This window comes from Solea senegalensis, linkage group LG15 (genome assembly GCF_019176455.1).
Source record: "Solea senegalensis isolate Sse05_10M linkage group LG15, IFAPA_SoseM_1, whole genome shotgun sequence".
In the NCBI taxonomy this organism is placed as follows: domain Eukaryota; kingdom Metazoa; phylum Chordata; class Actinopteri; order Pleuronectiformes; family Soleidae; genus Solea; species Solea senegalensis.
In genome coordinates this window covers 10,845,004-10,860,592 of record NC_058035.1, presented here as the reverse complement: position 1 = coordinate 10,860,592, position 15,589 = coordinate 10,845,004, and the positions used below count along the sequence as shown (strand labels likewise).

The 15,589-nt window shown below is 42.1% G+C and overlaps 1 protein-coding gene across 2 annotated transcripts in view; it reads right to left on the bottom strand.

Annotated features, from left to right (window-relative positions):
- The window catches only part of LOC122781618 (phosphofurin acidic cluster sorting protein 2-like), a 40,289-nt gene that overhangs the window by 5,365 nt on the left and 19,335 nt on the right, over positions 1–15,589 (bottom strand). Inside the window, exons 3-19 of one of the 2 annotated variants that reach the window (XM_044045418.1) lie at positions 14,275–14,364; positions 12,991–13,116; positions 10,184–10,346; positions 8,825–8,916; positions 8,564–8,644; positions 8,136–8,195; positions 6,679–6,830; positions 6,411–6,504; positions 5,362–5,445; positions 4,613–4,740; positions 4,375–4,507; positions 4,150–4,254; positions 3,461–3,567; positions 2,546–2,700; positions 2,338–2,448; positions 817–919; positions 296–328 (exon numbers count right to left, since the gene is read on the bottom strand). In XM_044045418.1, the coding sequence (XP_043901353.1) occupies positions 296–328; positions 817–919; positions 2,338–2,448; positions 2,546–2,700; positions 3,461–3,567; positions 4,150–4,254; positions 4,375–4,507; positions 4,613–4,740; positions 5,362–5,445; positions 6,411–6,504; positions 6,679–6,830; positions 8,136–8,195; positions 8,564–8,644; positions 8,825–8,916; positions 10,184–10,346; positions 12,991–13,116; positions 14,275–14,364 (1,817 nt within the window). The remainder of the gene's footprint in view (positions 1–295; positions 329–816; positions 920–2,337; positions 2,449–2,545; positions 2,701–3,460; positions 3,568–4,149; positions 4,255–4,374; positions 4,508–4,612; positions 4,741–5,361; positions 5,446–6,410; positions 6,505–6,678; positions 6,831–8,135; positions 8,196–8,563; positions 8,645–8,824; positions 8,917–10,183; positions 10,347–12,990; positions 13,117–14,274; positions 14,365–15,589) is intronic. The other variant, XM_044045419.1, reaches the window with a different exon arrangement.

Genomic DNA, 15,589 nt, shown 5'->3' with positions numbered 1-15,589 from the left:
ACAGGTCAATTTAAACGACATTCAGCACCAGTACTGCTGAATGCAGGAGCCAGAAAACCATTCCACTTTGTTTTTAAAGGTTGTTAGGCAAATCTTCACAGCAACAACACAAAAGACAGAGTCAGAATCAAAGTCACACCAAAAACAAGAGACAATCAGGACAGAGTGCAAAGTGAGGTTGCGGTGAGTATCGACCGTGGAAAGGGGAAAATGTTAAGACACAGCGAGGGTTCAAGCCAAATGGAGGAGTGAAAATAAGGAGGGCAAACCAAAAGCAAAAAGTCAAATTAGATACCTGATGTAAAAATCAAAATACAAACTCCTTTTCCTTGAATGCAAATCAAAGGGAAAGGGGGGAAGAAGGAATTCAACAGTGTTAAAACTATGTGTTGTATTTCATACCCACTGACCAGCAGAAAGCCACTGAGTCAAGAATTCAAAGGAGTGTCGCTGTGATCTATCTAATGAAATCATCAACCGTAAATGATTCTTATCAAAACAGTGAGCTGGAAATGCGTCTGACCCTTCAAGACTTGTTAACATCAAAACAGATGCGACTCTACAGTGAAAATAACTCGTGTGTATAATAAATAGGTCCAGTACAGTGTGTATGTGCCTGCAGACACGTGCCAGCATGCATAAGCATCTCAGTATCCTCCTCATGCATTTTTCTTTGGCTGATATTCACTTGAAGAGTAAAATTAATACCATTACTTTACAAGAAATAATTCCACCAGATACATACTCGTATAAATGCACAAATGTTACACATGTAAGCGCACAAACATCATGCAGACCATGACGAGTAAACTTTACCTCTTCTGTTTGTAGGTGAGCATGGCTTCTGAGATGGGGAACTGGTGGGACACGTTGGCACCGGCCAGATACTGGACCACTCGTCCTGCTACATCTATGTTATCTGCAGGGAGCGGGGAGACAGATTGTTAACAACATGCCGCTCGCATCTCGCGTCTGACAAACAGGCTGCAGGACAACTGACGCGGGCGCTCATTTTCTCATGCGACAGGTCGATAGAGTGCTGTGCATTGATCATTAACATTTCACCGAATTAGGGAGTGTAAAACGTAATTAAAATATGGGTCTGCCGTGCAACGTACAAGATAAATCGTGTCCAACAGAAGGCCTGTGGGGCAAATGCAGCTAGGCACACATTTTTGAAGCTGGCAGATTTTTATTGATGCTTTGTTTTGGCCTATTGCCTCTTTGGAGACAAAGCAAATTCACCTTGTGAATGAAAAAGCCACTTCTATCTAAATATTGTCACTGTATTGAGCTGACAAGGAGAGAATAATTGGTGGGGGATAGAGGAAGGACTTTTTTCTTATTACTCTCTTCATCTTTTGAGACTATTTAAAATAACAAACTGTTAAAACTGACTGGCATCATTGAGGGATATATTTAGTGAAATACTGTGTTTGAGGTGAAAATAGATAATAACCAATACTTTTATTTACTGTATATTAAATAATGTGTTAAATAGCTCGACATTCCAACAGCTATCAGTCAGTACATAAATGCAGTTTAAATCGAGCTAAGGCCTTAGTCTAACTAAGACAGTCAGAGTGTACAAGCGGAGAAGAAAGTGCTTTTATTGGCCGTGTACGTCTGACTCCGTCCCCATAGGTGGTGCTGTGTCTCTCTATAAACTAGTGCATACTGACTCAATTTCCTGTTGTCAGGACGCCAGTTCGACTAAGCGTATACACGCAGGAGTAATCGGACTATAAATCCGACTAAGACCAGCTTTAGTTTACATGACATTGAGAAAACAGAATTATTGTCTTAGTCCGACTAAAATCGGACTTTCAACATGCACGTAAATGCACTCACTGATCCAGAGTGTTTGGTCAGTGACATGACTCTCTCAGTCTTATGGGTTTCACAGACACTTTGAGTATTCCACAACAAGTTGCCCAGTTGGCGGAACACCTTATAGAGGAGGTCTTCTCTGTTCATGAGCTTACACTGTTTTTTGACATCACTTTAGACAACATCACTTTAGCACAACAGCTTTAGATGTAAAGGGCAAATCCCTGAACACTAAAACCCATTAAGTGTTAACCAAAGTGTAAAGCTAGGGGTCAATATCTGAGTCAGAGTTCTGACACAAGTTCTTCACTATCTACAGTAAGGCAGAGAAGTGGAGCCATGATGTTGTGCCGCTTGCTTTATTAAATCAGGCCGTGGCTGTCATTTACAAATAAATGTCTCTCCATCCCCTCCATCAGCTCCTGACCTCTGTCCACTTTTCTTTCCCTTTCAAGTTAGCTGATCATTCGACACAGGAGACTCTGCCGTCAGAGCTGGGAATCCTACCTGCGACAGGCCGCTCTGTCCTGCAGAACAGCTCTCTCCACGCAGTGTCCATAAAGATGCTGTTGAACCTGCTGTCAAACGAGGCCACATACTTTGCCAGGGGATGAGAACCTGAGCAGGAGAAAAATGTCTACGTTTACAACACAGCTGAAACAATGCACCATGTTAAGTTGGTATTTCCAATAAAAACAAGTGTGACTGAAAATACCTATAGGGATCACCAGGAAGCGTATGTAACTCAGCCAGTCAGGTGTCTTGTTCGCCAACTGCTCCACAAAGAACCGCAGAATGGTGCTGAGGTAACCCTGGTCGCCAGCCACCGCCACTTTCATCGTTGGTGGTGTTTGTGCGTTGCAGTTACAGCTGAAAGGGTTAAAATATGGGGCGAGGGAATGAGTAATTAAGAGAAAGAGAAAGCTGAATCATAGAAGATGTGGGTCAGAGGTGTGTATGTGGGTGAAAGTAAAACCGATTTACATCCCAGTGGGGGGTTTTAGAGTTCAAAACCGGTCTTACCATTTTTTTTATGAGCCAGTTTATGTCATGCATTACATGTTCTGGCAAGTATTAACAGGTTTTCTCAAGTGAAACCAAACATTAGAACAGCTTTAAGGACTTCGCAGAGACCTGAGAGTGAAACTCTTCGCTCAGTGAGGAAAAACCCCGGCAGCCAGCTGAAGCAGTCACAACACTGAGTAACATGAGAGATATGCATGACTCTACATGACATGGCCACAGCTGGGGTAAACACATTGAGTGGGGAGCAGGTGTGGAAATAGTGGAAGAAAGCAGCAGTTTGGCTGGATTAATAGGAAAACAGGTTTAACAGAAGCAGCACAGTCAGGCAGCCTTGTGTGTCACTGACATGACGTCCCGAGGAGAAGGCAGCAGAGCAGAGGGATCAAAGAAGGGAGAAAAAGGTTCGGCTTCAGCTTTTTCATGAGGAAAACAGACACACTGTGATAGGATGAGCTTTTCAGCAGCATAAGCACCGGCATGCTGGAATTCTCTGGCAGTGAGCCACCATTAACAACGTTTTCCTAATTCCGGGTAATGAGCAGCGAGATCACTATTTCTTATGGGTTCATTCAACCGATGTATGTTATGTATGTATGTGACTCACAATCTCTGGATGCGCGTAACGATGGTGTTGAAGGCAGCCTGAACATCGGCAGCAGAGCAGGTGGACACAATGGGCTGGCTCTGTTCATGGAGCAACTCGGCCACAAACTGCACAGAAAGACACATGACAGCGACGCGATGAGTTTATATGGATAAACAAGAGGGAGAGCGGATCAGATTAGAAAGCAGGAAAAACAAGCAACCGGGGAACACACAATATACAACCACTCAATCAAGACAATAATAAAAGAACCTGTCTGATGATGTCGGGGAGCAGAGTGGTTCCATTGTACATTTGAGATTTACGGGGAGAGCTTCAACCGCAGAATGTGCAGCAAATGGCAATGAGTGGTCGTGATCCATTAGTGACAAATACACATAATAAAGTGGAAAAACAGCGGCATTATGTGGAGTATAAGTGGAGTTTGCCCCATTAAGAAGTGACCGTAATGAAACGGTGCGTTACCTTGAATAGAAATTAATTTAAAGAGTTGGGAGTGTCTTGGCTACTTAAGTTCACTTCTTAATAAAACAGCTAACATTAGTCTCATTGTTTTCAGATATTCTAATGCAGAAATGTGACATATCATATCTTTAACTATAGCATTTTTCAATAATGTCAAAAAATGATTGAAGCAGGAGATGAAAGTAAGGTGTTCATGACCGACATGTTGTCTGAGAGGCACTCACCTGTCCTTGCCATTCCATGGTGTTAATAAGGATGATGCTCTCTGGAAGGCGTTCATCAGAGATGAGGATCTGGTTCAGTTGATCATACACAGACTTCCTGGGAACCTTGGACACAAAGGAGAGGCAGAGAGTCTTGAGTCCACCACAGACCAGCACATTCCCACAGCAGTAAAAAATCGTGCAGTAAAGATCTGCAGCTTCAGATTACTTCTGCGTGTTTCTTACCTGTGCTATGAGTCGTGAGTCTGGGGAGCATTCACTCTCCATGCTGCTGGTCCTGTCGCTCTGAGCCTTGGAGTTCTGCCGGTCTTTCATGGAGGTGCTGCGAGGACGTCTCTGCAGCTTGTTCTCCGCTTTACTGTGAAGCAGATGAAGCGCAAGATGGGGAAAATGACAGGAAAAAAAGGGAAAAAAAACCCTTGTATGTATATAATAATGTGAAATCAAGTGATCAGCAATTTACCTGGGAGACATGTGGTTTTGGGACTCAGTCTTGCAGAGCTTTCCCACAGAGCTGGTTATCCGTTCAGTGTTGATATCCCAGGTGCTCACCTCTGCCTGCCCTGGCCCATTGTCGTCAGTCTCCGGCTCCTGACCCAAAAGGGGATGAAGGATACTGATGTAGACGTCGCAACACTGGCATGGTCATGTCTCACAAAACTACACCAGTTTTCCATCTCAGGCCTCAGCTACATTCTCTATTATTTTTTCTTTGTGATGCATCCGCAGTCAGCATTTCAAAGACACGAGCTGTGGTGCGGAGGGAGGTCGAGAGGTGCTGGCTTGCTGAATAATTGAGCTTAGCTGTTGAGGTTGGAGATAATGATGCTATCCCACTATGACAGGCGGGGTACAAAAGTCATGGTCTTTTGGCAGGCTGCAGGGAAAACACACTGCAGCACAGAGTTCTAGCTTGAACTGGGTTAGCGAAACAGTGAGGTGCACTGGCTGCCCGTTGTTCTGAGGGAGAGCCGGGGTCAGACAGACGGAGCAAAGACAACAGCAAACACAATCACCTCTGCTTCCATCCTCAAGACCTATCCAGAGTGGGGTAGTCTTGTTTGCCCTTTCACACTCCCTACCTGTCTGCCTTTTCTTGGTAAAAAAAAAAAGATCCGTGGAAGCAGAGAGGAATCAAGTAGACAGGGCAAGAGAGAAAGAGAGAGAGATGCTCAAGAGAAAAAAAAATCTACTCCTGTTCCAAAAACCTACCCCAGTAGTTGTATCTATGACGCTGTCATCCTGATAACGGACTCCTTGCACTTTACATCGGTCCACAGTCAGAAAGTCTCCACTCTGCAGGGTAAATGCACACACATTAGAACATTTTAACATTGAAATTTGTTTTTTCGATTCATAACAACTGCAAAGAAACAGACAGCTCCAAATGGCTCCTGTCAAGATTGACCACTCACAGGGTCGACCCATTTCACAGTGGTATCTCCACATATTTAAGGTACGCGACAATGGCAGTGCATAAATAGCTCTAAAAGCTGCTAAACATTTAACTACAGCGCACAATATATTAACTTCAGAAGCATAAATGACACATTTATGTGCTCAAGCTTATGTGACTTACATTGTTTAAGTGTCATCTCATACATCCAGTTTAATTTATTTCAATAGCAGATCAAAGACATTCTGTCTCTCAGACATGTTTATGAAGTTCAACTTGAGACGTTTTTTGAGTGAAGTGGAGGAATATAGCAAATGTCTGAAATGCTTTGGGTTGTTTCATTACAGACTAAAATAGATATTTATAAACAGCATTCCCTCTCTCACCATTAGACTCAAAAGGTCTCTCCTTCACTGTCCATGTTATTTCCAGTGGGCCATAAATCTAAGTGGAAATGCAGGGACTGCTGCATCCATTTTTTTTTCAGTGCTTAAGAGCATATTTGTGTGTGTGTGTGTGGAGAGGTCATTTGGTGTCAGTCCCTAAAAATACTGAAGGACTACAGGGGTTAATAGGGTAAGGACCACAGGCCCCATTCCATTTTGTAGGAGTGGGAGCTGGTGGGCTGCATTGTGCGCATGCTTAGCATATCTTGCCTGAAGTGTCGCATTTCCTTGGGAATCCCTGTACTACAGTAAGCACAAGGGACTGCCAGACATTTAAACACTAACCAGAGGCAATTCCTTTAAATAACACTGTTTACAAGAAGACCCTCGCCAGAAAATGAGGGGCACAACTTCATGGGTAAACAATTGAGCTGAAAGGCATCAGAGGAGGCTCTTAGAGTGTCTGGTGATCAACTTACAGGACAAGAGAGCTCTCTCTGCTGGCTTTTTTGGCTGTGTATGCTTCCAATTTCTGTCTGAGAGCTGGAGTGAGACATCCCTTCGAAAAACGGCCTGACAATGGGGAAAAAAAGGCCCTAATTAATTTTATTCACCAAAAACAAATATTATTACAATTTCACACACGAATAAAAGGAAGTATATATATACATATATGTGTATATATATATGTATGTATGTATATATATATATATATACATATAAAAAGATAAAGGAGCAGAAACATACTTGAGTTTAGGCTTAGGCGTACTGAGGACACTCTCGTTGTCCTCCATCTCTGGCCCACTGTCACTCTGGTTGTACACCTCCAGACTGTCGTAGAGTAAGTCCAGATCCTCCTCCACCTCCTGGGTCTGGTCCACTGGATCAGAGTCCAGGACCTGCCAAACATCATCAATTAACACATCAGCAAACTGTAATCAGGGACTTTGTAATTATGGCTATGGATATGAACGTGAGGGGAACGACTGCATTTGCTAATCACTCTCACAGTTCAGCTCATGGAGCTTCAGGAATGAGCAAGATCACTGATGGCTGTAAAATAAAATAGTCTACACTATAAATACACCCTTGCCTTGAGTACAAACAGGGTAATTAAAAGGTATGTGGGTCCTAGGAGAGATCTAAGGTGCTGTGCCTTGATGTACCAGCTTCACGGCGGGGATGTATATCATAGAAAGTGCACACACCCAGGCCTGTGTTCTAATCGGGTGATTAATGCCACTCCATAAGTGCAGGAGCTGGCAGGGAGCAGATAAACACAGTCTGTCCACTCTTCTCCTCTCGGGCTATGTATTTATAGAGCTGTAACCCTGCACACTGGCCCAGCACTGGGAAGAGATTAGAGACAGGTAACGTGATAAAAGATCACCGGGCCACCTGGATCTTCCAGAATCCTCCAACGATGCACAAGTCTGACTGTGTAGAAGCTCCAAGAAGCATCACTAGCTCTAATAACAATGCACAAGTATTAGTGCTGATAGTTTAAGGTGAATAGAAACCTAAATGATTAAGGAGGGAATAATATTTTTGCTGTCAAACAGAAACTGTGACTCCAACAGGTTCCACAGTAATTATTATTCTAATGTCCTGGCACAGATTATGTATTTAAAAGGGCATCTAAGAGTTGCCGCATGCAAATGGTTGACATCTTGCTGACGCCCTGATTATAAGCTTTTATGGACAAACATCTCACACGGATTAAAGAAGCAGCACACGGAAACCTAAATAGGACCACGAGCCCGCATTTACCATACATAAGGCCGTTAATGGATTCTGAATACAGAGTGCAGCTAATGCAACGTATGAATCATACATCCACGAGCACAGAGGTAATGCAGCCTAGCATTATAATGATGCTTGTTCTTCTGTTGTGGACGTGATTTCCTCATAGACAATTCTCCTCTGGACAAGAGAACATTAGAATGGGTGTAGCATTATGCTGCTTAGGCAGTCCATACAGAGATTGCTCTCCCTTACACCGAGAGCATATTAAAATGTAATATGTATTAAAGCCGACTTCCTAAAGGACTTCCTAAAATAAGGACCAGGAGACTCCAGGCGAGGCTCACTAGAAGGTTGTTTCCTCTACATTTCATTACATTGTTTTGCTTTGCCAGTGAACACGTGAACACCCTCCTGAATGTCCATCAAAACAAAGTTAATGATTCTTTTGCACCACTCACCTCATCTGTCACCTTAAACCTTTTTAGCAAGGCCACAAACTTCTGCTTGAAGTTAGGTTGCTGCAACACACACACACACACAAAAAGGAAAAGCATACCGTTAAGCTGAAAATGACACAATGAAATGGGAATAGCTGTCACGATTAAATAACATGACAGCTGGGTTTGGGCTTAGCAGTTCCACAGTTACCGTCCATTGGATTACTCAATCACAACCACTCTATATAAAGACCATTATAATCAGTCCAGTGAACCCAGTGTTCATTTACATGCTCATCCACATCGTCCTAATGGCTTGAACAAATGGACCACAGAGTGTACTTTCTCTTAAAAGCTTGTATGACATCAAAGGCGGATCTTGTGTTGTTCTCGGAGTCAATCATTGGTGAGCGTGGAAGTCCATGCAGTAGAATAAGGAGGCAACTAACCCTGGTCATGGACGTGGTTCGGATCATTTTCCTCCGGGCCTTCTTTGGCTTCCTGACCTCATCGTCTTCATCATAAAGATCCTTAAAAAGGTAGATAAAATATCAGTTGACCAAAAATGGTCAAATGTAGATTTGGACTAGTACACTAATTCTTTTTAGTAACATCACATTTTCTTTGATTCATATGTGATTGTGAATGCCTGTGATTTCTAAATGTATATATATATGAATATGAATATATGAATATATTCTTGTTCTTACTGGGCCATGAACTGCGTCATCGCTGGCTTCTTGCTCTGAAGAGTAGCTGTCATCATCCTCCTCAGAATAATTATCCATGTCAGGGGAGCGGTCTAGGCGTGAGGAGAGAAACACACACACACACAAAAAAACATCAACATATAGGCATACACATCTGGCAATACATTAGGCAACGTTACATTCATACATATTAAAATTCCCTAGTTTCCCCACCAACACATTTTTGTAATTTGGAGCGGAGAGACATGGGGTTTAGATGGTGAGGAGGAATCCAAGGTCACAACCTTATTACTGCTGAAACTCAAACTCAATTTTCTTTTGGAAAGAAGAGCCACTACAGGAAGAGGAATCATGAAATGAAGCCTCTGGAAGACGCTTTGTTGACTTGACAAAACACATTCTACGTGAGGTTACATGAATAAAGTGAAAAATACACATCGCACTGAGAGCGGCATTTACGTCACATTTCCATTTTGAGTGGATAAAGTTGTATAATCATATTCTACTCGGCAACAAACTGCTTTGACTGTGACAGTAATGAACAACACATAATGTCATGTAATGTAAAAGATATTAGCACATGAAAGACACAATTAATTGCTGAAACACTCATTGACGAAACTCTTATTAAATGCAAATTAGAGTGCCGAGCTCCTTTTGTGATGATGAATTCAGATGACATGTTAGTGGTTTGTTTAGTGGCAGCTAAACAGACCCATTTTTTTTAAAGAGGTCAGTTTCCCTACGAATGAAAGCTGATGAAGAACCATTTTTCCCTTCGCAGCTAATTCATACTTCCTTTGGCCCCGTGAAACATCCTGTTCCATGTTTCTAGAAAGGGATGGATATTATTAAGGGTCACTGCAGAGAGAGAAAGAAAGATAAGCATCTTCTCCTTCCCTCAGAGTGACACTCATTTAATACTCGATGCATGAGCTCATCTGTTATGTTTGAGCGGCCTTCTTAATAACATCCAGAACAGTGAGAGCTCAGCATAGCAGGATGAAGGCGTGGAGTATGAGCCGGGCCCAAAACCCCCGCCACCCCCACCCCCCATCCCAGAAATAAAGTAGTGTAATGCAATAGGCCCTACATCTGTTCAACTCACGAATCAACATTACAACCATAGCTGAAGAGAATAACATATCCCTGGCAAAAGGTTGGCCTGGGATTAATAGACTTTATTCTGTCCAGGGTCGGGAAATTGATGCCATGTGGATGCAGGGAAGGGAGAGGCCTGGACGGGGGAGGCGGGCTCAGGGGTGATGGCTGAAATTACAGCCAGGGTTTGGTCAGGCAACACGAGTATAGGCCTGTCTAACAAGCCCGTGTATGGGGACGAGAGATGGCTGTGCCCACCTGAGATCTTGGTCTTGCGGCCAGCTTGGCCACTGCCATCTTCGTGGTCGATGGGCTGGCTGGACAGGGAGAACACACTGATCTCTGCCACACGCACTGGTGCCTCCTTCACGTTGCTATGGAGACCCAGGATCTGTCCTCCGTCTGTTGGATGTTGCATCACCTGGACACAAGAAGATTAAAAATTGGGTCTGGCACTGATTTTAAGAATCTATGAAAAATAACAAGACAGTAGGTTTCAATCTATTCTACCCCTGCACCAAACTGATATTGTTTATTTCAGAAACACTGGAGCTGCATGACATGGTCAAAATGTCATATTGCAATTTTGACGATATATAATTGGTATTTTTGTATCATAAAGATCTTTTTTGTCACATGAAAAACAATCTAATCTGAAAAGATGGTGAATTTCTGCGACACTGCAGTGTTTCATCATAATATTGTTTTGTCAGACATTTCATCTTTATCAAACATTTGCAGTGTCTATCCGTTTGGATATTGCGGTTTTGTTCATCTTAATTGTGCAGCCCTCATCAATGCAACACAGGATCGGATAAATGGAACAAATCCATCTCGACATCAAGTCCTCTTCAGCAAAAACATGTCTTCATGTCCTATGTAATTACTTTCCATCAGTCGTTCAGTCACTCAGCAAAGCTACCTCAATGCCACATGAGACAATTGCTCATCAGAAGTGAGAGAGAATGTGAAAAATGCATCCATTTTCCTGTCCGAGTCGTAGACAGCATCCATTACACTGCTTTATGCTCACAGAGATTTACCAACTGATTACAAGCTGAAAGCGACACTATCTCCCGATCAATCATCATTAGCAGAATACTGCTTCCCCGTTTTCACTGTCTAAATTACCCGAGCCAATTTGCTTATATATATATGTATATATATATTTCTCATTCAGACAGTAAACGCACAGTTAGCACAAGTTGCTTTGTATCACAAGAGATGGCTTTTTCTCTTTAAGCACTATCTGGGGGGTAGTTTAAATATTGCACTTGATGAATCACTGCACAGGGAGCGCGCTCAAATACTGCCAGGAGAGCACTTGAACGCGTATGAATGCGCCAATAAGTGACCTCCTCCCATATAATGCCGTGACAGATTTAAAATGAGGACAAGAGGAATTTGTTTACTGTTCAGCATGTGACAACATAATTACCTAATAGGGCTGAACAGCATGTGGAGATATTGCCAGATATTGCAATTGCGATTTGATTCGCAATATTAAATTAAGCTTAAGATTGAAATAAAGCTTTAATAGTCACAGTGTTATAGCTGTAAAAGTCAATGACACATGAACGCGAGACAACTATTCACTACTCTAAATTCTAATGAGAGGATGAGGATTCAGAGATAAGAACAGCTTCGAACATGCATGTTAGAGGAAGCATGTGTCCTTTCAAATTGGGATTTTGAAGATTTTGCCTCACGACCTCACTTGACTGAATAATGGCCAAGTGAGCTCTATTCACAGAAGTGTATGGCTTGTTGCAGCAAGTGCAGCAAATCAAGAAAGCAGCTGAGGGATTGCAATAGTGCATTAGTCTTCTTTTCAGATGTCAGTCACTTCCTGTCTTGGGGATCCAACAGGAAAGCAGTAAGACTCACAGGATCTGCACCGTGGACAGAAGCCTGCCACTGATCTTAGGCAGCATTTCACTCCCCTTCTGCTTCTTCTAGTTAAAATCCCCTTTGTGATGAGAAACAACAACAACAACAACAACAACCCCAGAGCTACAAGCTAAACCTATGTGCTGAAAATGTTTTGGATTGCATAATGAATGTCATCATAAGTCCAACACAGTGTTTTATTGAGGCACTGTTTTTCAAGAAATAAGGGCCATCGATGGATGCAACCGAACCACTGCTCCACAGCATTGATCCAGCTATATGAGACTAGCAGGAAGGTAACATTAGCCGAGCATGGATCGCACGTCAGCAGCTGTAATTAGTATTAGAAAAATGCTACCTTATTTTGTATCTTGATCTCATTCGCATGCATTCATTCGTTCATCTTCTACCACTTTATCCAGCACATGAGGGTCGCGGGGGGCACTGGTACCAATCCCAGCTGAGGGTACACCCTGGACAGGTCGCCAGGCCATCACAGGGCCACATAGAGATAGACAACCATCCACTCTCACACTCACACCTACGGTCAACTTAGAGTGTCCAATTTGCCTAATCCCCAAATCTGCATGTTTTTGAACTGTGGGAGGAAACTGGGGAACTTGGAGAAAACCCACACACACAGAGAGAGAACATGCACACTCTCTGCAAACGGGTTGTGAACCCAACCATGTGGCCCCATTCACACACAAACACCCACTAATTATGCCCTGCGCAAGGCTTTTAAGTGATATGTGCATGGTACATAGAGTCCAAATTCTTATTATTATTCCTAATACTTATTTTCACTTAATCCATAAACATATGCCTGCAAAAAACACAATCAAGTATGTCTACATCAAAAATATCCTTGCGCTTTATATCAGCTCCTAGTCTGATATTAATGTATAGTATGACTGAATACACACACGGGGGGGGGAGTGCACATGGAGCCAGCTCCAGATGGCACATATTCTCACACAACAGTATGTGTGATGAGCATGAATCATCTGAAATTATGCAATAACACATGAGGCTCTCGCTTTGGCAACCGAGACATGGGTAAAAACCACACCGCATCAGTCACTGTCAGAGAAGAAATGAAAAAGAAACAACAGAAATGAAACACAGGATGAAATGATTGAAAGTGATGCCCCTGTCGAGGCAAGGCACCGTACCTCAGACATGTTGATAACCCCCACAGCCAAAGTCTTGTAGCCCAGGATGGTTCGATTCTTGTAGCGTTTCCTCCTCTGCAGCATGATCTGCAGTCTGTTAGCATCCCTCTTCAGAAAGTGTGGATACTGAGAATCAAGATAGACAATGCAGACAGCATGATATATTAATCAGCCTTCAGACAAAAACCCATATGAGGTTATTTCACCACATTCAATGTGATGTTGTCTCATAAGAAAACAAATCATTTCTATAACCCCCCAAAAAATAACCACTATATCTAACTGCAATTGCCTGGAGTTACTACTTCTTTTTTAAATCACACTATCTGTATTTGCTATGTGTATTTTTAGAGTTGCATCATGAGACCATTGAAGGCCTAAAAGAGGTTGTATTTCAACTTCTTTTTTTTGAAGACAACATTTTGGTTTTTCATTTGTTTCCTAAAACCTTTTATTTTCAGACAAAGTGTTTTCTCTGTCACTGACTTAATAACGACCAAATGTTGGATATGGTAGTATGGCCAGGCAATTTAATTGCCACAGGACATTTTCAGTGTTTCATCAGTTAATGTGCTTCTTAAGCCTGATTTATACTCCACTGTGCAAAACCTTTAAATGTCTCAGGCAACAGAAATGGGAAGGAAAAAAGGCCTTTATGTACAGTCACAATCTCCATGTGGAACACTATCAAAGTCATTAAACCCATCCATTATCAAACCAGAGGAAGGTAACACGTACAAATACACAAATAAACAGTACCCAGTAGGATGAGACAACATAAATAGGTTACTGACAGAGAGTAGAGACACACTGGAGGCGTGTAGTAACAACAGACATGACTGAAACCTTTACTGGGAGCATACATTGAAAATGTTGTGCAACGTTTAGGAAAAATGTCAAGTTAAGGAATATAAATCATAGCTTTATAAAATGGAGGAGATTTTTCGGTCTCAGTTGGTCAGTTCTCACCATGTTTTTACTGCTACACAAGATTTATCTGCAGTTATATTGTGCTTTCCATTGAACAAAATGGTGGATGTCCCTATAGATATATATATACACACATACATATATACACATACATATATATACACACACATATATACATATACATATATGCATGAAGCATGACTATCTCGACCATGAACATTTGCTACCAGAAATGAAACCGGGGAGTGAAAGGCAGGCAACAGTGCGAATGAAGACTTCAATACAGTCCTGTCTGTCAAGATAGTAAGTGCCATATCAGTGCGAAAATTCACAGTATAATGTGAGAGGACTTGCCTGGAGTGAGAATGTCAGCTCCAGATCGGTCTCCATCAGTCCATTGGGTGGTAGGGTGTACTCATTTGATCGAAGAAGGCGTTTAGAACCCTGAAAGACAAACAAAGTCAAAGTTTAACTACACTTCAAGCAGAAAAAAAAACAATGTTGGTTTTCAGCAACATTTTGTGTAAAGTGTATGATTATTGATTATATTATGTTGCATCTCAACCCTCATCTATCCAGACAACAGTGGTCTGGCGTGCATATCTCATCAGTACCGGCCTGCATCACATTCACACATTTACGCATATTCACACCTTGAGGCTGCCCAGAACAAACAGTCCACTACGCAGTCACTGCTTTCAGAAGAACAGTGTTGTGAGAACAGCTGAAACAGAGGTCAAGTGCACTTGCCCAGGAGTTTTCACAATTTAACAGTTAAGTTTCAAACTACTATTTAAGAGTCAGCATTTTAGACGCGGCAGTCAAAAGGTTCTTAATTATGCCGACAGAGGGATATTTGGTCCAGTAGGAACTGTTACGCCTCCGCAATTAGAGCTGCTATTCTGTTTAATCTTTTTGTCAATGATTAGTGTTGGTCTATAAAAGTGACAGTTTCAAGCTATGAATTAAAAGCTCATTTGGGTTTAATATCTTGAATCTAATGCTTGCTACTGTGTTTGAGAAAAGACTCATCAGCAAAGCTAATTCTGACACTAATTGGCACAAAGTTGGGATTTAAATGCCATGGGTTGCAGTAGTATCTTGCAGATGTAATAGCATCAGTGGACAGCGTGACCTCAGAGGACCTGCCCCAGCTGCACATGTTTCTGGCCTTGAATTCAAGTCTCTAATTAAGGTCTACTAAGTCCCTCGTCAAGTGAGTTCAATTCTTAAAACAAAGCTTCTTCATCTGCGTCTTCCACTTTTTAAAACAGAAAGTGAGGAAACAAGCGTTAAAAGCCGCTGATGTAAATGTGAGAACACAAACAGCTTGCTATGGCTTGGGTTTGCAATTTAATATCAAGCTGTGAGTGCTGAAGTCAGGCATCTGTTGTGTAATATATTTGGCAACTCATCAACAGTCGTTAAGATGACACAAGTCCTTAAAGCTTCCTTCAGGTATCTCCTAAACTTGCCAACAGAATTAAGTATGACTTAGTGAGCAGTACCAAGCAAGTAAGCAATATCCTGTATGTGGCCTTACACCCTGGGGAAAAACTCTTTAATGGTCCAGTGCAGTGGGCACGACACTGGATCCTAATGTCATTAGAGTTGCTAAATCATGTAACAAGACTCCAAATGAAATGGTTGGGTGTGTGCTGAAGTATCA